Source organism: Stylophora pistillata, chromosome 2 (assembly GCF_964205215.1).
Source record: "Stylophora pistillata chromosome 2, jaStyPist1.2, whole genome shotgun sequence".
Taxonomy (NCBI): domain Eukaryota; kingdom Metazoa; phylum Cnidaria; class Anthozoa; order Scleractinia; family Pocilloporidae; genus Stylophora; species Stylophora pistillata.
In genome coordinates, this window is record NC_142520.1 from 58,234,121 (window position 1) to 58,257,521 (window position 23,401).

The 23,401-nt window shown below is 38.2% G+C and overlaps 1 protein-coding gene and 1 pseudogene across 2 annotated transcripts; both read left to right on the plus strand.

Annotated features, from left to right (window-relative positions):
* The window catches only part of LOC148740617 (uncharacterized), a 1,045,961-nt pseudogene that overhangs the window by 642,702 nt on the left and 379,858 nt on the right, over positions 1-23,401 (plus strand).
* On the plus strand, positions 81-12,080 carry LOC111327753 (uncharacterized). Of its 2 annotated transcripts, none has more exons than XM_088748849.1 (22): positions 81-726; positions 818-966; positions 1,901-1,968; positions 2,203-2,236; positions 2,393-2,850; positions 3,313-3,333; positions 4,433-4,684; positions 5,190-5,486; positions 5,833-5,948; positions 6,053-6,117; positions 6,467-6,612; positions 6,767-7,057; positions 7,456-7,577; positions 7,677-7,833; positions 8,035-8,145; positions 8,331-8,509; positions 8,591-8,713; positions 9,455-9,525; positions 10,064-10,104; positions 10,396-10,492; positions 10,584-10,683; positions 10,869-12,080. In XM_088748849.1, the coding sequence occupies exons 3-22, from the start codon at positions 1,902-1,904 to the stop codon at positions 10,911-10,913; spliced, it is 2,793 nt and encodes a 930-aa protein (XP_088604975.1). In that variant the 5' UTR covers positions 81-726; positions 818-966; position 1,901; the 3' UTR covers positions 10,914-12,080. The 2 variants fall into 2 exon arrangements, with proteins under 2 accessions (XP_088604975.1, XP_088604976.1); XM_088748850.1 differs by having other exon boundaries at positions 899-966.

The window sequence follows — 23,401 nt, forward strand, 5'->3', positions numbered from 1 at the left end:
AAACATAACACAAACTAACGAGGCGGAAATTACGAAAACTAATCCTCTCTAGTCTGCTGAGCTTGTCACAAGACAAATGACACATTCATTCATACCTGTCTTTGGCGTGACACACGCACTCAAAAGCGATGGAAAACAGCCAAGTCAGCGTCCCTTATAATTTTTTAATTGACTTTATAGGAAGCAATAATGTCTAGCTTCTTCATTCGCTGGAGCCGGAAGTCAGCATGCAGCATTCATATGTTGTTTTAACTTTATTTCCGTGTAAGCCTGAACGCAAAATCGCTGAATTCTTTTGCGTCTAAGATGGAAGTGACACAACCACTCATGCACTAAATTCCAACGTTTCTTCTTCTTTAGCGGGAAATGCACCCGCAGCTTATGATCACAAATTTTAAACCACATGGTGTTTGGAGGTACTACACTTATACCGTACTTTGTCTCCGTTTATGAAAACGTAACGCAGTCGCCCGAGCATAGTAAAATCAAATTTGTAATTCCTGACAAAGTCCAGAGCGCTGATTGTTGATTCTTGCCTTTATTTAACTACTTACTCAAATTCGTGAGACGACCGTATTGTTATGGGTCCAAGGTGACTGGTGACGTTAGCAATAAATACCTCTGCTTACAAGTAACCTAGCTAGGTGAGTCTTGCTCATCAAATTCACGCGTGCGAAGAGAGAGGAGGTGTTATCATTACTGGCTTATATTCTTCAGCTTTGACGGGTATGGACTGCTGCCTCCCGTTCAGTTGTTCCGCAATTTTGGGTATCAATATTGATTTGCGGCTAAATGTTTGATGTATTTCTTTTTTTAGTGATGAATGTCATTAATATTGAAGTCAATTCTCTGGCGAACAATTGTTGTGAGAGTAAGAATTGTTATCCATGTATTGTAGTTACAACTCAAAGACCTCACGAGAGATCGTTGTTGGCCAAGGAAGGAAAACAAAAGCCTCGTCAGCAGGTAAAATTATGACCTCTATCATTTTTTCGTTCCTAAAACATAAACAAACATGATCACTAAATTCCCTAAATCGCGTGCGAAACGAGAGGGGTGCTATCTTTAAGGCTTCAGTTTCTTCAGCTTTGACGGGTATGGACTAATTACTGTTTACCGGTTTAGCTTTTTCGAATAACAATATTGTTCTGCGGCTTAGTGTAAGATGTATTTGGTTTTTGAGCAATAAAATTGTCCGGTGAACAGAAGTTTTGAGATTAAGGTGAGTCTAGGTATTGTTATTACAATTCAAAGACCTCAGGGTCAATTATCAGAAGTTTCAGCGCGATTATATTTCATAAGGAAGTTGATGTTCTTAGTTTATCGGAGTTGCTTACCGCTTTGTTGTATGGTTAAACATGCAGACACTATATGCTTAGAGGAGAGTCTCCATGGGGTGAACCGATAGCCGTAAAAGGGCCGGAAAAATCTAACCGTTGAGCGTGAAAAGTGACAAATTTTAAACGATAATCATAAAAAAAATTGACCGTAACCTTTCTGATCACAACAATGAAATCAAACCGTTAGTCGTAGAATGGCCAAAATTTTAACCGTTAGCCGCAAAAGCCAATACTCCATCGAGACCCCCAGCTAGAACCGCATAATTTACTGCTCTGTATACTCTGTGCTTGGAACTACATAAAATAGTATTAGATAATCTCTTTTTCAGTCTTGAGCTTTGTGTTTGTTCAATTATATTACTGACTTAGCGTATTCACCACCAGGCTACCGTAAAGATTTTCTAATAATGACGCCTCGTTCGTTATTTCGCCCTCGGAAATCTTTTCGCCACGGAATAGACGGAAGGGATTTCGTTCGAAACATCAGCCTTATTAAAAAACCCTGAACAGTAGCCAATGTACATTATTAACTCAGTTCATGAAACCATATTAAATTGCAGTATGGAAAGGGCTCGTGTCTTTGCAGTTACCATTCTTACAATTTTGAACACTATGATGGCTTGTTGCGGTGAGTAGAAATATTGTATTTCCTTTAGTCTCGCATAGCTCTATCCTGATTGCAAGTTCCTCTGAAATGAGAAGCTCTCAACGTTTGTTTATTGTTTTGTTTTGTTCTAGTACTAAACAAGTAGATATCTGAGCTATGTGCTTTCGATGTTTTCTGACATTGTATCCTTTCCTGCAGAAACAATTGATCTCTTCTGTTTTTTTTTTTTTCTTTTTTTTTTGGTTCGATAAACAGAGAGTAACTTTACTCAAGAGGATTCTAATTCAAGGTTGGTGCGCTTGAGATTTTTACATACAGGCTGATTGAAAATATGAAGTTATTTACCACCTTTTTGAAATTTTGTTTATCAGTTTATTGATCATACTCTGTCATTTTGCCATCTTCATTCATATATATACGTGTATATTTTTATACATATCTTTAGCTGCGTGGGAGCATTTCCTCCAGTAAACGCTTCTACGAGAAATGCTTCCTGTGTATTCTACGAGTATAAAGGTGACCTTTGCGACAACATAACCACAAGTTTGTATGTTTATGGTGATCAGTCCATATTGAAATTTGGTGAAAGAGAAACGGAGAGCACCTATGATTTTCTCAAATTTATAAAACCGTCTCCGAAGTGCTTGCTCGTGGTTAAAGACTTGTTTTGTCACTATTATTTCCCTTCGTGTGATGAATCATTGGGGATGCCCACAAAACGTCGCATTTGTAGTAGCTCGTGCGATTATATGGTCCAAGTCGCTTGTGAAAAAGAAATGGTAAAAATCAGAGATGTATCGTCCCTTAAAGTCTACATGGACATGTTAGATTGTTCGAACCCGATTTTTGATTCTGCTAATGGTGGTGATGCTCCTGAGTGCTATCAATGGTACGATCTCCCTGGTAGGTATAAGACGGCCATCATCAAATCCGTTATCATTTTTGAAAACTTACCTTCATTATCTGGTCATGTCCTTTTGAGAGTTATTGAACGCTTTGGTTTAACCCGGGTCATCGTGCTGTTTGCCAGGGGCAAGATATATTGCTCCTTGTGGTGCCTCTCCCTTCACAGGTGTATAAGTTGATACCGGCGACTTGTTACGGAAATTTGCCATAATTCAGAGAGAAGAGGGGCCCGGATTACCCGCGATGGATTAGTATCCCATCCATTGCTAGTAGCAGTAGTTAATTTTACGAAAAGTAGGAACACTTTGGCAGCATAGGAGCTATTTGACTTGCGTGCACACACTAACAGCCATATACACAATCAGACGCCAGGAAATAACTGTAATAGTTTGGTTTATTTTATACTTTTAGTTCGCTTTTCTAACTTCTGTTGCTCTCATTTTTCTCCATTTCCCATAGGTGATGACACTGAGAGTACAGGTCTGTTCTAAATGTTCTGGGCCCAGTCGTTCAAAAGACAGGTTAAACTAACCTCTGTTTAGGCCTAACCGGAGGTTAAATTTCCTAACCGTGAGTTTGTTAACTCGCTGTTAAAATTGCGTTGTTTGAAGCGCGGTTAGAGGACAGGTTAGCTAACCTCGGCCGGGTTAAGCGCGTTTAACCCGCGGTTAGTATCCCATAATAAACTATTCGTACAATGTTGCCATGGTGAGCAAGTTGCGAGCTATCCAAAATGGCTTCCTCAGTTATCTCACGCAAAGCTCGAAAAAAAAATTTAGCGCTTCAGAAATCTCCGTTTTGACGGAAAAGTCGAAGAAAACCTTTCGCTGATACAACGCAAGTTTACCAACAGTGTCACCAATCAAAATAAAATTAATGTGGAAAAAAATCGCCCATGCTGTAAACGCTGTTGGTGTGGCAATGCGAACAGCAGCCGAAGTTTGCGAGAAGTGGCGAAACTTGCTGTCGCAGGCGAAACCTGAGGGCAATTAAAACTTGATGGAGCGGCGGTAAGTGATTCCGTCGAGTGTTGCGACTGATACCACCCGCAACAACATTGGTAATAAATAAAACAGACTCTCGATGAAAGCGGTCGTCGTCGCCTTCTGCGTAAATCGCAAAACAACAATTCTATTCCTGATTAAACCGGAGTTTAACAATTTAATCCTGCTCGCACGGTGGGTTAAATTTAACCCATCGTTTAACCCGAGGTTAGTGTTAACCTTCCGTTGAACAACACAACTAACCTCCGCTTAAAATTTAACCCAGGGTTAGGCCGACTTAACCCTAGGTTTAGACTTCACTCTCTTTTGAACAACCGGGCCCTGAACTGTAATTTTACAATAGTGCGTCAGTCCATAGTACTTTGTACAAAACTATTATGATTAACTAATAAAACTAGATATCTCACATGTCAAGTTAGACACTAAGCGATGACAAAAAAGTAACAGAAATTTTGTTCAACGTTCTCGTCACCCTATTCAGTGTCAGTCCATGGACTGATGCCAGTCTCATTACAAGTACTTAATTCACTTCTTAACTTTCAAAGCGTTTCATAATCAAAATAAGTTTTTCTCAGATTGTTACTATGGTGTGGGAGTTGGTTATCGTGGCAACGTAAACATAACTCAGTCTGGCCGTCCATGTCAGCCTTGGAAATCCCAGTGTCCTCATCGTCACTGGCGGATTCCTAAAGATATTGCTATTTCAAAATATGACTCGAACATGTGTCGTAACCCGGACAGCAGTGCCCCGAGTGGACCCTGGTGTTATACCACTGACCCAAATGTTCGATGGGAATATTGCAATGTATCTCGATGTGCGCTCAGAGGTAAATCCAATCATAAGGAGAACTTATTTACAAGCAAATGAGCATGAGTGACAAAGGGAGACAGAATGTATGAATACAATTCAATGATCTTGATGGTTGAGACCCACTATAATAAAAGACCTACAAGATAATTGAATAATTATTTTGAAATATTTTTACAATATAATTTATTTTCATATTATTAAGATACTGACGCTTGGATCCATGGGTAGACAAATACTTGCCAAAGATTTCGTTATTGCACTGAGGGTTGGGCTTAGATCAAGAGCACCGGTGTGCAGATCAATTGCCAGAATCTTTAGGATCAAGGTGTAATGTACAAGCGACTGACGAATTATTGTCCAGAGATAAAGAGCATTTATTATTTGCTCTAATGTAACATAATCTCAGTTCTCTTGGATTCCACATTTTTGCTCCAGATCAAACCGAAAAAACACACTCTTCATTATTGTGAACCAAAATAATTAAGGTATGAAGACTGTTTTAACTTACGGTTTGTTACCAGTTCCAGAAGAGGCTCCCACACTCCTTAAAGGCCGTCCTTTCAATTCAACTGCGATTTTCATCTCTTGGAAGAACATACCGCCTTCTCGTCATAAAGAAAAACTGTTGGGTTACCGGATTCAATACCGGAGCCTCTGGTCCGAGATCTATGAAGAAATAAATACCACCAGTAACTTGGCGCAAGATGTTATTACACAACTCCGTCCAGACACAGCATACGTGATTATGGTCAATGGCTTTAATCAGATTGGCCACGGGCCAACGAGCTCGGTCCTTGTCTTAAAAACCCTATCCTCTGGTAAGTAGGGTATATACCGCTTTCAAAGTAAGCTGCCAAAGAACAGTTAAGAGCATTGTTAGATATCCGGGTGTCAGTAACTCGTTATGAATAGATCTCACAAGATGTCATGAATTGGACATGATGGTGAATGCCACTGAACATAACATGGATAAACTTATGTTTGAATTCTCTTTTCACATAACTGAATCACTGATCTGAACTGATTTTAGAATTTGGAGCCAGTCATTCCCAATTTGAATTTTAGTTCGTCATGTGCAACACTATTTTCATCTCCAGCCATGTGTGTTTCTTTTCTCTTGTTACCACTTCCCTGTCTATTTTTGTCTATTTTCATTTTTTTTAGGTGAATACATATTTGAGGTGGACTTCCAGCTAATAATCGACTCTAACTTCACCAACGATCTACTCAATAGTAGCAGTAAAAGGTTCTTGGAAATGACCGAAGTCATAAGATTTTCAGTGAGTGACAGTACTATCTAATTTAACATGCGATCAGTGTAAGGCTAAAATTGGGTTTTCAAATTTCCATATGCTCTGTTAGAATAAACCATTTTTTCTTTTAGATAAAACACCACTTCAATGAATCTTCTATGTTGAAGATATATGACGTAGTAACTATGCAGTTCAGGTAAGATTAGATGAAATCACAACCCCGACTTCGGCTGCCAAAAATCAAGCGAGAGCAAGGAAACCATTTTTATTCTCTTTCAAGCCTTGTCTAAATTGGCCAATTTTTTGGGTTTTTAAACAACCTTACTTTCAAAATGACGCCAAGTAAATAAGACCTCAAATGAAAATTAAATTTTTTGGCATGTCGAGAATAAAATTTTCCTTTTCCATATTAATGGTTTCGCACTCACCCACATCTTAGAAAACGGAAGCTTTGAGTACCTTGTAGTTTTCCAGTTCTGATGATCAACAGTAATTTACTCATCGTTGACGAATTTTCTTAAGTTTTTCGTTATTGTTTTCTTTAGAAATGGCAGCGTAAGGGCAGACATTAAAGTCCTTGCGACAATAAATACAAACACAGCGGACAAAGATGATGCTCTGAATCATTTGATAGGAGGGGTGCGTTCGTCATTTGGAGATCGACTTAAAGTTACTTCCATATTAGTTCAGGGTGAGAAAATTCTTCTAGAGATCATCCTGCTTTTACCATCCTACTCTCAGATCATCATATAATTTGAATAACTCGATAAGATGCTAGCTAGTTATGTAATTAGAAAGTTGCGGTTGTTTAGTTATTTATTGATGATACTTCCTTCATTCACTAGAAACACCGAGGCCTCCGAAAAATTTTTCCGTAAGGAATACACAGTCAACATACTTTATTTTGTCTTGGGAAGAGCCAGAATATAACAGCTTATACCAAGTACGCGACTACATCATAGAACGAAAGATATCAAGACTGAAGAACTTTACCTCCGTTTGGACAGTTCCATACCCTGAAACCAGAATGATTTTAAAAAACTTAGATCCCTCCACAGAATACACCATCAGAATATCAAGCAACAACATGTATGGAAGGTCAGAGGGTGTACTGTTAACACAGAACACACTGCCAGGTGATAATAACACCTCGAGTAGGTTTCTCCCTAAAAAATCAGCCCCAAGTTGATCTTTACATACATTATTTAGGAAACGAAATCAGTCAAAAACGAAAATAATTGTTGACAAAAACAATTGATGTCAACCAGCGCTATGACAAAGCGCGATTACATAGTGTTGGATACTAGTATTACCATTTGTTTTTGTAGGTCAATTAGAACAAAGTTCTTGTTAGGTGATCGAAATAGTTTAAAGGTGAAGCCAAACGGTAATTTGAAAAAATGCTTCATTATTTTTAAAAATGAAAACAGTCATTTAAAGAACCAAAGAGAAGAAAAGACTTGCTGTTTGAGGGAAAGGTTACTGTTTCTCGTTGTTTGCTTGTGATAAGTGTTTGCTTTTTTCTAACTTACAGACAGATTCATCAGAGATTTGATGTTGGTTATGGTCTTGCCCTTATTCTTGGCTTCTGTATTCATATTGGGCGTTTGCTTAAAGTTTCGGCCAATATGTAAATCAAAACAGAAGAAAGAAAAGGTAATACAACTACCATTGTATGATTAAGTTATCAAATTGGTTGATGTTTGACACGTGGCATAATTCGTTAGCATTTTATTTTTTGCACTGCTCTTGAAGATTGAATTCTCCATTGAGTTTGGAAACTGGGTTGAGATTCCCGAGTCAGATGTCACTCTCCAAGACAAGCTGGGAGAAGGTGCGTTTGGGGAAGTTTACAAAGGCTTAGTGCGCGTGGATGGAAAAGAGAGAGCATGCGCAGTAAAAAAGCTAAAAGGTAATTATATTTGATGAGGCTTTTAATTGGTTGACTGACAGTCACAAAGTTAAGTCAATTACTGATAAGCAAATTTAATCCATTGATTGATGATTCCTTGATTGAAAGAACATAAAAAAGTCGTGCGGATGTTTGATACAAAATCGTAAACAGAGTTGCTGTGCTTTAAATATCAGTTAATTTTAGAATATTTCTTAACAGCGAATGCCACAGAAACAGAGAGAAGGGACTTGATAAACGAGCTCGCAATCATGGTCACAGTTGGTGGACATCCTAATGTCTTGAGTCTTATTGGAGCTTGTACCAAGACTGGTAACTTTTAGTTAACATCTATTCTTCTTGAAATATGAATTACTAATGTTCTACGTACAGTTTCCTTTCCAGTTTCGTCCTTCAATGTAAAAGCAGATTCCTAATTATGCAACGCTATCAGTTCAACACTTAGCGGCACTTTTTTCCTCGCAACATTAATTTCAAAATATTGCCGCAAATTCTAGAGTCAGTATTGGTGATTGTTCGTTTGGCCTCAAATGGCTGTTTGTTGGACCAACTAAAGAGGAACAGAATAGATCTATATTACAATGTTACGGATAAACAGATAGAATTCACTCCTCAAGACAAAGTGAAGATAGCCAGAGATGTAGCCTGTGGAATGTTACACCTAGCCAACAAAAAGGTACGAGATAGCATAACGAATTCAGAGAAATCTTTACTGAAGAGAGGAATTATTGATTTCTGTCTTGCTCCTCTTTCATAGTGTGTTCATCGTGACCTTGCAGCAAGAAACGTGCTTCTTGGCGAGAAGAATGTTGCCATGGTTTCCGACTTTGGCTTGTCACGTGATGTGTACGAAAGTGGTGAATACGAAAATACATCCGGGGTACGGCCAGTATGCTGTAAAAAAGTGGAAACGTAGTTGAAAAAAAATTAATATAACTATTTCATGTAAGAAATCCTGTTATCACAACTACATTGCAAAGATTCTTCCCTCTTTGAAGAAGACATTCTTGAAACTTCTGGAAAGCTCTATTTTACAGCCCCTCCCCATAACAATCTTAATTCCCCATGTTCTAAACGAGTTGGGGATTGGGTCCGAATTGGGACCGCAAAGCATCTATGGATTGTTTGAAGGGACAGATTTCAGTTCATTATCACCGTTACCATTTTTTCCTTCTGTGTATTTAGTTTAGCATTATCTTGGTCTTGACAGAGAGTCAAAGTTAGTGTCATGACACTAGTTGGACGGTCAATAAAAATTTATCTTCAGACATTTTACTGAGACAAGCTTTTGATTAAACAGGTAACAAAGGCGGAGATTATTATCTTTCCAATCTTTGAAGACAGTCACAAATAACAGCAGATTTGCCTAATGATGGCATATCCAGTGGAGTTGTTGAACATTGCCAATTTGTGTAAACAATTAGCGCGCACGAAGATCCTTTGGCTGCGTTAAGTCCCTCTATGGCCTTCACAACCTCAGTTTTTTCCCCTGAACCGGCAATGTCGTCATAAAATGCAACCAGGAAAATTCTCATTTTTCGTATAAAGTATTCTTCCTCAGCATTATCTAAACTGAAGTTTCTTAACCCAAACGGTGTTTTTAAATTCCTCTTCCAAAAAGGGAATGTTACCAGTTCGTTGGATGGCTCTTGAGTCTTTGGAGGATTACACCTACAACACTAAGACAGACGTGTAAGTAAAAACTGTAAGAAATTGTGAGGGAAAGATAACATCGTAAAGCTATCTGTTAATAGTTAAAAATTGAGGCCGGGTACTTTTATTATATGCACTGTTATGATATTAAAATATGTTTAGACAACAGCATTAAATGCATGATTTCTTTTATAAACTCGATTGCAAAAACAGTTGAATGGTGAACGATGTGATACTACGATTTTATAGGTCAGATGTACGTGATGGCCATTATTAATTGCATGGAAACTATCTAAGCTTTCCCAAGAAAAGGATCATCATAGGAAAAAATTTTAAGTAAATAATGAGAGAAATGAGTGACTGATTAGGTAACTGGCGAACATTTCCCATGACGCCATTGAGGCTTGTCGTTTATGGATCATGCTTTGAGGGGTCTCGAGGTTTTTCAGTTTTTCTATTTACATCGAAGTGCAGGAATGTTTTTGGAGTCGTGGTGTTATTTCAACTTGCTTTTAAAATCCGGTAACAAATAAATGTTTTTATTGTAAAATAACCTTAATATGCTCTTTTGCTACAGATGGTCCTTTGGGGTGTTATTATGGGAGATTGAATCTGGAGGTAAACAGATTTAACCTTAAGCCTTTTTACCTATTTCATTTTAAAAGATATGTGTGTAAGTTGAAAATTTAAACAACCCATACAAAACATCATCGTCATCTTCATCATGTTCGTCATTGTCATTTTTGCCTATGCTATCACAAAGGTACTTTAGTTTTGCATTGTCCCACTCTGGACAGAAGTTTAAAGTGATTCGGTACGTCAGTAAAAATCTATCATCAGACGTTTTTCTAAGACTAGCTGTTAACTAAACCATTAACAAAGACTGAAATCTTTCTCTTTCCTATCAAGGTAAAATGCCGTATTCTGGTCTTAGCGGAATGGAAATAATCGAATTTCTGAAAACAGGACAAATATTATCAAAGCCGGATGGATGCCCAACTGAAATGTAAATGATCTTGAATGTAATGAGAGCAAGGTTCTCTAAAAATGGTTCAACTCTGGGGTGTGACTAAACTGAATCGGTTTTCCTTTCACAGCTACGATATTATGAGGTCATGCTGGAGTTTGGATCCTACAAAGCGTCCGTCATTTTCCGAACTTTTGCAGTCACTCGAGGAAGAACTGAAAACGAAAGATGTAGGTATTTGATAGCCACCAAATAGCTAATGATACCCTGTTCTCCTTGCCTTCTAAAATTGAATTTTTAAAATAGCGAAAGATCGAACAAAAATAGATGTGGAAACCAAATTTGGACCAAACTTGAAAAACATCTTGATGTCTCATATGCTCAATAATGTTTGTTTCATAAATTTCTCTTTAAGGACTTCCTGGAGGATAAGAGCGACCATGACTTTGAAAAAAGCTGAGTGGTTTTTGAAAATAAAGATCAGATCAGATCTAGAGGGAATCAAAGATGACCTAATTTTTATTGCAAGTTAATTATGTGGACAATAATACTTAGGTGGAGTCATTTATAAGAATGTTCATCTTGTATGTTGACTTAATTAGTTGTTGGTGTGTTGTGCTTACTTGCACTTGAGCGATAGAACAGGACCTCGTTCGTGTTAGAAGCAGCTAGAACACTAATTAAATCACCTTGAAAGTCCAGATTAAAGAAAGGACATCTTTTTGCAATGAATGATCGTAAAAAAGAAAACATTTTCAAAGTAAAAGTTATTTAGAATGTAGACAATGCAGACAGTAAAGACGTAACAACAAATTATAGCCACAGTGTAGAGATGATGACCTATCAACTCGGACTGCAAGAGACAAACTCCACCTACCTTTTTATTTTTAACACAGTACAACAAGAGATACAGTTCATTTGATTATGGTTTGTAGTATGCCAGAGTCGGTTAGAGCTACTGCATTATGGTTCTTAATACACTTGGCTGTAGCCCCTTAAAAGTCATTCAAACTGAAAATAGTTCATTTCGTTTTGAGGTAGCTTAGCCCTGTCTGTCCATGTAAATCACTCTTTTTTAAGCAGTAATTTTCTCTAGGTGGTTACCAGTGGTAAATATATACGATTATGGCTCGTTCTGACTATCACTTGATTTGGAATTCGATGTTTGTTTATGAAGTGGAATTTTCGTCTGTTATACGAGGTCATCATGTTTACAAAGCGGCGTGGTCTCCAATCATGGGAGAGTCTCTGGCATGTAGGAATGATGACCGTAAAGAAGTTAAAGAACACGATGAATACGCAGTTGGGACTTACCTTTAAGCTGATAAAAAATTTCATGGAACTTTCCTTCCTTATATTCACATTTCTCAAAGCCCGCTATGACAACAAAATACAGGTCAAAGTGAATGGATCAAGAAGACTGGAAAACGGACTTGTTGTCTCCGGAGCTTTCCTAGCGAGAACAACCAGCAGAGCAATCGCCACAAAATTTGAAGAAGAGATTATTCGTCTGAAGGAATTATGTGCTCACATGGACATAACAGTTGAAAAGCTCAGACGAAGACCACTGTTTTTGTAATGCATTATTACGTACGGTATGTCGGCTATTAAAAGAAGATGAACCACCTGTGATACGTATTCTGAAGGCGCTGTAATATTAGAACAAGGGGCGCTTATTAGAATCGGGGCGCTTATTGGAATACGGGCGCTTATTAACAAAAACACATTCGAAGGGGGGCGCTTATTCGGAAGGGGGCGCTTATTGGAAGGAGGGCGCTAAATCGAATCATTACGGTACTATTTGAGTAAAGGTTATCTCTCAGAATTCAGGCCATTCATTATTTTACTTTGCTATTCGGTACTGTAGGGCTTTAAGTACATGAGCTTGAAACCCAGATATAGTCCCTCTCGGATATCGCCTCGCGTGGCTCCTACGCTTCTTCTGTACCTAGTAACCTCCCGCTTGCATCCATAACTCAATAATGTACGCTGTGATGTTTATCATTTGAACTGTTGATTGATGTCGTCACTTGATAAAGGACTTCACCAACTGTGAAAAACATGCCCGTTTCACGCAGCTATATCAGAGTATGAATGCAAAAATTGCTGCTACTAATGGGGGACCGCTATGATTTCTTTGGATCACATACAAACGCGTAAATGAATGAAATCCCCAGCCCAAACTAAAGGAAAAGGCCTTGGGAACTAGGGGTATAGTGTTCCTTCTAGTGGTTTACGTATACCATATCACTTCAATGAACCAAGAATATTTGTAAAATGATATAGCCGGAGCTATAGATTGCAGTATGTTTTCCATGAAATAAAAGATAAAGAACAGTTTGTCGATTCAAATACTTTCCCTTTTTTTTCAACAAGAATAATGGCAATACCCCAGATGTAGTTTCGTATTCACGTTTTTGGTATAAGTCACATGAAACTTCGACAACAATTTTCTCGCCAAGAAGCACCTTTCTCGCTGCAAGGTCACGATGAACGCTAAGAAAAAAAGGAAAATAGAAATCAAATAATTCTCCAGAAAGCAAATATTTCTCTGAACATGTTGTATCTCGTACTTTTTTGCTGGCCAGATGTAACGTTTGAACTTTTTAGACTACCCTTACTTGAAGAACAAAGATAATCGAAGCGAAATTACATAATATTATCGAACGCAAGTATCAAACACTATAATCGCGCTTTGACGTAACGTTGGTTCATATCAGTTGCTATCGTTGGCAATTGCTTTCCCTTTTAACTTACATCGTAAGTTTTCTAATAATTTCGTTTTGGTAGGTTACCTGTACATATAAAGATCGACTTGGTGCCGGTCATTTAGGGAGAAACCTACTCTAGGTATTATTATTACCTAGCAGAATCTTTTGTGTCCATCAATCAATCAATCAATCAATTTATTTAACGTGGTCAGAACGCTTAGCTAAAAGCTAGTTTACAGGTACGCCACGAAATAAAAAGAAAAAAGGAAATTATAAAGCCTTGTGAAGGTATATAAATTTAAATGAATTAAGAATTAAGAACTAGAATATATAAAATGTAAAATGTAATCATTAAAAACAGGCTAATATTAAAATATAAGAATTTAATAATGTAGTCACCGAGTTGAAATATAATTAAAGATAGATCCTCACCGCGCTAGAGTCCCGTGAGATCTAATGTTTTTAAGTAATTTTTAAAACTAGTAAGTGTCTGTATCTTTCGAGACTCGTCCGGTAAAGCGTTCCATAGTTTCGATGCAGCATATCTCCATGATCTTAACCCAAAAGTTGTTGATTTTACTTTTGGGAGGTCCAGTATTGTGGTGCCCCTAAGATTATAAGTGGAGCACCTAACTGTTATAAGATCACGTAAGCTTTTTGGTCCTGCATCACTAGTTAATATCTTAAAGACAGTGGACAAAATTTTCGCTAATCGCTGTTCACGAAGAATTGAGAGACCGATACGCTTACAAAGTTCCTCATAAGGGGAGGACTTATCTCTAAAAACAAAACGGAGCGCACGTTTGTTCACCAACTCTAACTTGTCAGCTGACTTCTTATTACAGAAGTGCCACGTTTCGGAGCAGTAATTAAAGTGTGGTAAAATGAAGCCTTTGTAAAGATCCCTTCTAGTCTCAAAAGACAACATTTTCTGCATCCTTTTTAACACAGCCACCTGTTGACTGACTTTTCTACATATTTTAGCAATGTGCTTTTCAAAATTCAATTTATCATCGATTGTCACGCCAAGAAGTTCCATTGTGTTGGATATGGGAAGTGGTGACTCCTCACACTTAAACACTGGTTCATCAGTTCCTTTGTGTTTTCCCAACACCATTGCCTGGTATTTTGAACTGTTCCTCTTCATACCATTACGTGCGAACCATATATCAGCACTAAAAAGATCGTTGTTGATTGTTTCTTCAATTTTGGAGAGTTGATTGTCGGCGTAAAAGATTTGAGTGTCATCAGTGTAAGTGGACAGAGTGCACTTCTCGATGACATATGAAAGATCGTTCATGAAGATGTTAAATAGTAAAGGGCCGAGGATGGATCCCTGTGGTACACCATTGCAAATAGGTTGCCAATTGGAAAGTGTATTCCCTAGTCTCACTCTTTGGAATCGATTTGATAAATAATCTTTTATCAGGGTGGTTGTTGCTTCATCTGCTCCATATTCTTTTAATTTCAAAACAATCAGTTCATGAGGTAAGGTGTCAAAGGCCTTGGACAAGTCCATAGAGACCAGACCGATCAATTTGTTGTTATCAATTTCTTTTTTCCATTGTTCGGTTAGACTAAGAAGTGCTGAGTCGCAGCCGTGATATTTCCTATAAGCAAACACATATTTGTTATAAATTTCGTCAAAATACGGGCTTATTCGGCAATGAACAATTTTTTCGAAAACCTTCGATAAAGCTGGCAGAATCGTTATCGGCCGATAGTTAGTTTTTAATAGGCTGCAGTCTTTTTTGAGAATTGGAGTGACCTCGCCAAGTTTCCACTGTTGTGGTATCTTAGTTGAAGTTAGAACATGATTAATCAGTGTACTAAGAGGGAAGCATAAAACATCCATCGATTCTTTAACTGCTAGTGGAGGGATCCCATCACATCCAGAAGCCTTGTTTGGAGCAAGTTTCCTCATTACTTCGTAAACTTCTGTTGGATTAGTGTTGCTTAGCGACACATTCGGCTTGCTTATTAAGTTATTTGATATGTGCGATAAATCTGCTGGATAGCCATTTTGATTTTGTTCTTTGGTACTTTTAGTACAGCTTGTGAAGAAATTATTTAATGTCTCGGTCACCTCTTGAGGATTCCTGATGATTTTGTCACCCTCCTTTAATCTTATTCCGCTATTGTCTACATTCTTTCGGGAATTAACATAAGGCTTGATGGCACCCCAAAACTTCTTTTGATCTGCATATTTTTCTGAACACAGCTTCTCAAAATGTCTACGTATAGATTTTCTCCTCATGCTAACTACTTTGTTGCGCACTAGACGGTAGCTCTCCCAATCACACTTATTACGTGATCTATTAAATTTTTTCTTAAGCCGTTTTCGTTCCACCATTACTCTCCGAATTTCAGGAGTGATAAACCTCGATTCTGCTGAAGATCGTCGTTTGAAAGATCGCATTGGTGCATGGTCATCTAACACCTGGTTGTATAACGTCTCCCAGCACCAGTAAACATCGTCTCTATCATCAAAAACGTATGCAGCATGAAAAGGAACTCGACCGAGATCTGTCTGAAAATCATCTCGGTTAAAGGTCTTGAATATCCGTTTCTTGACGACTTCGGCGTTAGCATGTAACATTTTAGTTTTGAGAACCGTGTCAACAGTACACCCTCTGATCTTTTATACATGTTGTTTCTTGATAATATGATTGTGTATTCTGTGGAGGGATCTGAGTTCTCTGTAGTCATTCTGTTTTTTTGGTAAGGATTTGTCCAAACTATGGTGAAGTTCTTCGTTCTTCATATCTTTTGCTTTATAGAGTTGCTGTTTATCTGGTGTAAGCTGCCATACTCTGACTCCTTCCGAGTCAAATAGACTATGTTGTCTCAAATAGCTTAACAGATGATTCCTTTTTGGTGTTTTTAATCTTCCTCATCTCCATCGTCTTTATGCCTCAGAAAATTCGTCATCGGGCATTTCTTCCTCCTTCTCCGCGGCACGATTGTTGTGTTGCCAGTTAAGAGAGTGTTAACTCTCTTAACTGTGTGGATTAATTGTGGACTAATGCCACTCTCGTTACTTTCCAAGTACTTTCACTTCTTAACAGCGATTTATAATGAAAATACGTTTTTTCTCAGGTTGTTACCATGGTGTGGGAGTTGGTTACCGTGGCGACGTTAACATAACTTAGTCTGGCCGTCCATGTCAGTCTTGGAAATCCCAATGTCCTTATCGTCACTGGCGGATTCCTAAAGATGTTGCTGATTCAAAAAGTGACTCAAACATGTGTCGTAACCCGGACAGCAGTGCCCCGGATGGACCCTGGTGTTACACCACTGACCCAAATGTTCGATGGGAATATTGCAACGTATCTCAATGTACGCCAAGAGGTAAATCCCATCATTAGGAGGACTTATTGAAGAGCTAAAGGGCATGAGTGATAGAAGACTGAATCTATGACAATTCAATAATCTTGCTGGTTGAGACCCACTAAGGTAAAGGACCTACAAGAATAATTGAATAATTGAAATGTTTTAACAACATATTTTATACCTTTATTATTCAGATACCGATGCTTTGATCCCTGGGTAGACAGATCTTTGCCATATATTTCATTATTAGATCAAGAGCACCCTTGTACAAATCAATTGCCTCTGGGATCATATTGTAATATAGAATTGAAAAAATCGGCTGACAAATTCTTGTCTAGGGACAGAGAGCATTTATTGGTTGCTTTGATGTAACATGATCTTAGCACTGTTGGATTCCACATAGTGCTCCAGATCAAACCGTCAAAGAAACACATTCTTCTTCATTGTGAGCCAAAATAAAATAGATGCCGTTTCTGCTCTTTTAGTTCCAGAAGAGGCACCCAATTTCATTAAAGGTCGTCCTCTCAATTCAAATGCGATTTTGATATCTTGGAATAACGTACCTCCTTCTCGTCCCAAAGAAAAACTGTTGGGTTACGGGATTCGATATCGGGGCCTCGTTTCCGAGCTCTATTAAGAAGTAAATGCTACGAGTAACTTAACTCAGAATGTTATTACAAAGCTCCTTCCAAACACAGCATACCAGATTACGGTCAAGGGATTCAATGAAATTGGTCATGGGCGACCTAGCAGGTAAACTGACCATGGACAGTTGAGAGCCTTTTTAGATGTCCCGGATGTTAGTGATTCGTTATGAATAGATATCACAAGATGTCAAGAATGAGGGTGAATGCCGCTGAACATATCGGGGAGAAACTCAAGTTTGGTTTCTCTTCCCGCATAATTGAATTGTACTGAGCTTTTAATTTCTAAAGCCGTTACACGTTACGTTTTTAGAATCTAGAACCAATCACTTTTATAGTTTGCGCTATTTTTTTCATCCCCAGTCATTTGCGTTTCTATTCTCTTTTTATCACCTCCACGTCTATTTTGGCCTATTGTTATTCTTCAGGTCAAGACATATTTGAGGTGGACTTCCAGCTGATGATACAATCTTACTTCACCAGCGATCTACCTAGAGTACAACTCTAAAGTTGACTAAACTAAATCGTTTTCATCTCACAGTTACCATATCGTGGAGTCATATGCATGCCTTTTCTGAGCTTTAGGAATCGCTCGAGGAGTAACTAAGACTTACGTCTTGAAGACGTAAGTCTTTGACAGCCAGCCAAATTTAATGGTTAATGGTCCCCTGCACTCCTTGCCTTATCAAATTAAATTTTTTAGCCAGAGACTGTAAGGAAATAGATAAAAGACAAATTTTAACAAATATCAAAAATCTCCTTCGTCAAGGCATCACGGCCTGTTGCTCGATAATGTTTGTTTCATTAAATTTTCCTGAAGGACTCCCCGAGGGATGCGAGCGGCCATGACTATGAAAAGGGTTGAGTAGTTTTTGAAAATACCATCAGATCTGGGTTGCATCGAAGATGACCTATCTTTTACTTCAAGTTGTTTAGCTGAACAACGGTACTTATATGGCGAAAACTAAAGAGAATGGTTCATTTACAGGTTGACCTAGTACACTGTGTGTTGTGTACCGAGTAAAAACGTTAGTTAAATCACCTTGAAAGTCGTAAGAGATGTTTCTTTAATTGTCAGTAAAGGGCGTCAAAGGAATTATTGCATGATACTTTCACATGTTTCTGCAATGAAGAAAATTGACATCAAAGAAAAAAGAAACATTCAAAATAATAGACGTCAAGGGTAAGTAGAAAAAGAGTAAAGAAATAAGAAGTTTATGTTTAGTTTAGTTTAGTTTATTAGCTTCGCCAACCAGCAGGGACACCGCAACAGCTTGCGCCAATTACTGCGGGCCCAGTAAACCCACCCATCCCACCCAAGGGGAAGACATCCATCACACAGTAATCTCGTGAGTGGGAAATTAACGTCTCCTACCCCCAGCCCTGCAGGAGACGTGACCTCCATTTATTCGTCCCTATCCGAGAAGACTAGAATATCTAACCATTTCTTGATGTTATAGAAAGGTAGCAAATTCTTCTCAATTATTTTAAGACCTTGAGTGTTGGTCCGGCCGGGGCTCGAACCCTCGACCTCCCGCACAACAGTCCAGCGCACTATCCATTGGGCTAACTGGGTGGCGGTTTGCACAATAGGAGATGCAGTTCATCTAATTACGGTTTCATGTATCCCAGATTCGATTAAAGTTGCTTTTTTATGATTGATGACCTGTTTAGCTTTTTATGTTTATGCGAATTACTGGCTTCACGCAGTACTTTTTTCCCAGTGGGTACTATATATATTTGGGTCCAAGTGATCTCTCAGGGTTCAGGCCATTCATTACTTTACTCTACCATTCGGTTCTTGTCACTCTTTAGGTTTGATGCTAAGGCCTTTTCAGTGCACGAGCTTGAATCCCAAGCAAGTAAAGGATATTCAAAATGCCAAGATGGGTGTAAATCACAATTGTAGTTCTTGCTTTGAGTTTAACCGTTGAACTTTTGTCTTAAGTTAATTCTGTGCGTTGACATCAGCTATTACCAGCTACATTTTTATAGCTCTTCAAAATAAGAAGCTAAATGTGACTTATAGCTCTCTGGTTTTCATTATAGTGTAAATGATTTAAAAATGAAATTATACTGATGAAGTTTAGCCTCTTGCGTCTCTGGTAAAGTCACTGTGCCGGACGGTTGGCGTTAACTACCCTTAGCAACTCGGGCAAACGGCGCCACTAGGAGTCGGATCAAGAACTGTTATTCAGTCTCTGCTTAATAAATCTTAATGGCTTTTCATCTGATTATGATGACTGACTGAGTCTCTGTGTCCCATTCAGTCGTACGTACACGCTATATCCTTTCGGTGAGAACGTCTGGGCTGACGGAACAACTGGCCTTAGCATTATTTTTAAACGCTATCTCTAACAATTTCACGAAGCATTCGAAATGAACTACCTAACAGCTAGACCTCGAGTATCCTCTGTTAATCATCTCACAATGAAAAGCACCTTGGCTGCGGGTCTCAAATGTAGAAATTAATGTGTAAAAGGGACACGAAATATATTGTTGCCAGTAAAGAGAGATGAGGGAAAAAGAAAAAGATCGAACTGAATGACAATAAGTGAATAAACAAGTGCAATATCAATTATAACATAACCAAAGAAAGGTGCGCGCTCTCATTGGTCAAACCAGTGTCCTCCATTTGGCCTTGACAGAGCTGAATAACGTAGGCGCCATGCGCTAGGTTTTGGCGCGGAAACACGGATTTTGAGTCGTTTGCATGGTTTATCTTCTATTCTGTTGCTTCGAGGCGTTGTTTGCCTCGCCGCTTTTCGTTTGTAGAACAACTTTCGAAAATTTTGTACACATAGATATCTTGGAAAATTAATTTTTACCTTAAAAGCTTTGGAAATAGGAAAATACCTTCAACGACAACAAAATGCCTCGATTTTAAATGCCAGCTACTAATTATCTTCGCAAATTTCGCTAAATCTTAAACCTCGTACGCTTGAGCCCGCGTTGTTGACTGCATACCTTTAACGTTATTCAGCTCTGTCTTTGCCTATGGGTGTACGCTGCCGTGAGCAACTGCAAGGACTACTTTTTGCGCACTTATTTTTTCTGGCCGCGTAAGATTTGTCAAATTAAAGGGAACTCTTTTGCTTCAATGTATGAATGTTTTGTTATAAAACAAATGGTAAACACCAGAACATACACTGTTGAGTTATGGATGCACTTGAAAGGTTTGCTAAGCACTCAAGAAAATAGGGTCGCTCCCGGCTATCGCCTCACGCGACTCTCACGCTTCTTTCATGGTTAGCAACCTCCTGCGAGTATCCATAACTCAATTGTGTATGCTGTGATGTTTACCATTTGTTAATTGACGTCTTCACTTGATAAAGGGCTCCATGAACTCTAAAAACATGGCCTGTTTCACGCAGCTACATCAGGGTATGCAGGGGCGTATCCAGGATTTTTCAAAGGGGGGGGTCACAGCGGCTACTCACCATTTACATCGCTGCTCTCCCACGTGTATATCAGCGGGCTCAGTCGTATTATCGCAGCATGAAGGCCCATATTAACTAAATACAAGAGCCGTTGACGAAAATACTTACAAAAAATTTTTTTTTAAGTGGGCTTTTCAACAATGGCTTTTACGGCCAAGATATTGTCCTGGCGTTTTCACCACCTGAATATTGTAGGTTGTTTGCTCTAAAGAAGGCCTACCAAGGGGGGGATCACGGGCACCCCAGGACCCACCCTGGCTATGCTCTTGGTATGTATGCAATCATTGCTGCTACTAATGATGAACTGCGAAGGTTTCTTTAGATCACATACAAACGCGTAACGTGAAAAAGTTTATTTGTGCGAACGTGAGCGGCTTTCCGCTGAAAAAAACTAAGGCGCGCAGTGAAAAATGACTCAAATGAATTTAAGTGTTAGTCTAAAGGTATTAAATACCTTTGGGCTAACAATTAATTTCTTTATTTTAATGAACTTTATTCAACACACACCTGTTACAAATATTAATGATACTACTCACAAAAAAATACTACAAAGAGAAACGCACTTAAGATACACTATTTGCAAAAGGAATGGTTACTTGCATTTACACTACCAACGGGAGAATTTCCATTACTTACATGATATTTGCTTGATACACATACACACAAAAAAAGAAATAATTCATTTTATTATCCAACTACTCCTAGACGAGTACAAATAACGCCATAGACGAGTACAAATATCACGCGGTATTTGTACTCGTCTATTGTAGTACCCGTTAAACAGGTTTTCTCGCATCGCGCAAGCGAAGAATTGGATTGTAGTTAGGAAAAAAAAAAGTGGCGGACAATTTGAATCATATTTCCGACGACAAAAAGTCAGAATGGCTGGCAAATATAGATCCAAGTCCATTAAATGAATCGAACGAAGAAAAACAGTTTGACGACCAGAAAATTTCTTCATTTAATGAAGATAATAGAAACAGCAACACAACAACGCGCCAATTCCATTCCGCTTCGCATACTTCTGTCACGGACTCCCTGTAAATAAATATCCGCGAAATTCGCCCGCACTGAAATAACACGTTTTGGCGTGTTGGATAATAAATAACTTATTAGACGTTTTGTTGTGTAGTATCGCTGAGTATTTTTACTCGTTATTTATGTTTTGTCTCGCCCTACGGGCTCGTAAAAATACGGCACAACTCATAAAAATACTCAGCGATACTACACAACAAAACGTCTAATAAGATATATGTACTTACGTTCATAAGTTTGTTTTTTGTACTTACAATTACTTAAAAAATTGATTAGTCACATTTCTTATGAAACATTGTTATCGGATATTATTTACTCTGTTCACACTATTTAATTGATGCTATTTACACTATTTGTTTAAGGCGAAAGAAGCATTCACTAATGATACTGTGCAAATTATAGTAAATTTGAACGCGAATTTTAAGGAGTAATTTCTAAATAATTTCATGTAAGTCGCACCTTTTCGAACTTAGTTTTTGACAATATAAGAATTGTTTGGCAAACAGTATAGTTGAATTTAAGTTTTTTTTTGTCATTTCCATTATGCAACATTCCAAAAAGTTTCTCGGCAGCTGTTGGTGAATATTTCGAATTTTTTGTTTTGTTAAACCAGGAAATAACTTTATCAAAGAAGGACTTGGCCTCTTTATATTCCACAAAGGAATGCATAATGGAGCCGGATTCATTGCAAGAAAGACGTTTACTGTCTGTTTTAAATGCATAGGCATATAGCTCTTTCCTGGTGACTATTATTCTATGGAGTAATTTGTTGTTAAATTCTCTAAGTTTATTTTCTTTGCATGAAATGCTTATCTGAGTGAGGGCTAGGTTCCAATTACAATTTTCCAGTTTCCAAGATCTTTTTGCCATTTCTTTTGACCAGGGGGTTCAATTTTGGTCGCAATAACGTAGAGCTAGTAGTAATCTTTGCAATTCATTTTCGTTGAATCTATGACAATGAAGTCAGATAGTTGGAAGCGCTACCTAAGAAGTTACGCATGTCGATGGGAGGTCCGGCTCTCGCCTTCTCAAGTAGATATTTTGATATTGCTGATAGAACTTGAAGATAATTAAAAAATTTACATTTGATGTTAGATTTTCGTTGGAATGTTTGAAATGATAAGAATTTTTCATCGATAAGACGGCTTTTCTGACCAATTTGAGTGGACCATCGACTTCATAATGTCTTTGTAGTTAAACAAAAGCAGGTCTGACAAATAGTTGGGTCTGTATAGGGTCTTTAGTTCAAGAAAGTTCATCAGGATTTGCCTGTAAAAGAGTGGAAGGCCGGAAATCGCTAAGAGCTTATTGTCATAATTACAGTGAAGGAGAAAGCTGAGACCGCCAAACTTTTCAAATAAGTGATTCGGGATTGATTTTCAAGTCTCAGGCGAGTGTGGATCGACTGTCAAAGTATAGAGATCCATGCTAAATTTAAAGACTTAAAGAGGATTTCGATGTTCGGAGCACGTAAACCAGCTCTGGAATAATCGTGGTACATCACATCCCTTTTCATTTTGTCTCGTTTGTTATTCCAGATAAAATTGAAGTCAGCACTCTTAATCGCGGGAATATAGGTATTAGGAATTGTGAGCATCGAGGCCGTGTATTTCAGATGAGTTATACCCAAAAATTTCACAAAGAGGCATTTACCAAGTAAGGACAGGCCACGGACCCTCCAAATGTCCAATTTTGTTTTCATGTTTTCAATTTTCCGGTCTATGTTTTTCTTATTGCTTTTTCTCATTGTAAGAGATAAAAGTTCCCAGAGTTCTTACTGGATCA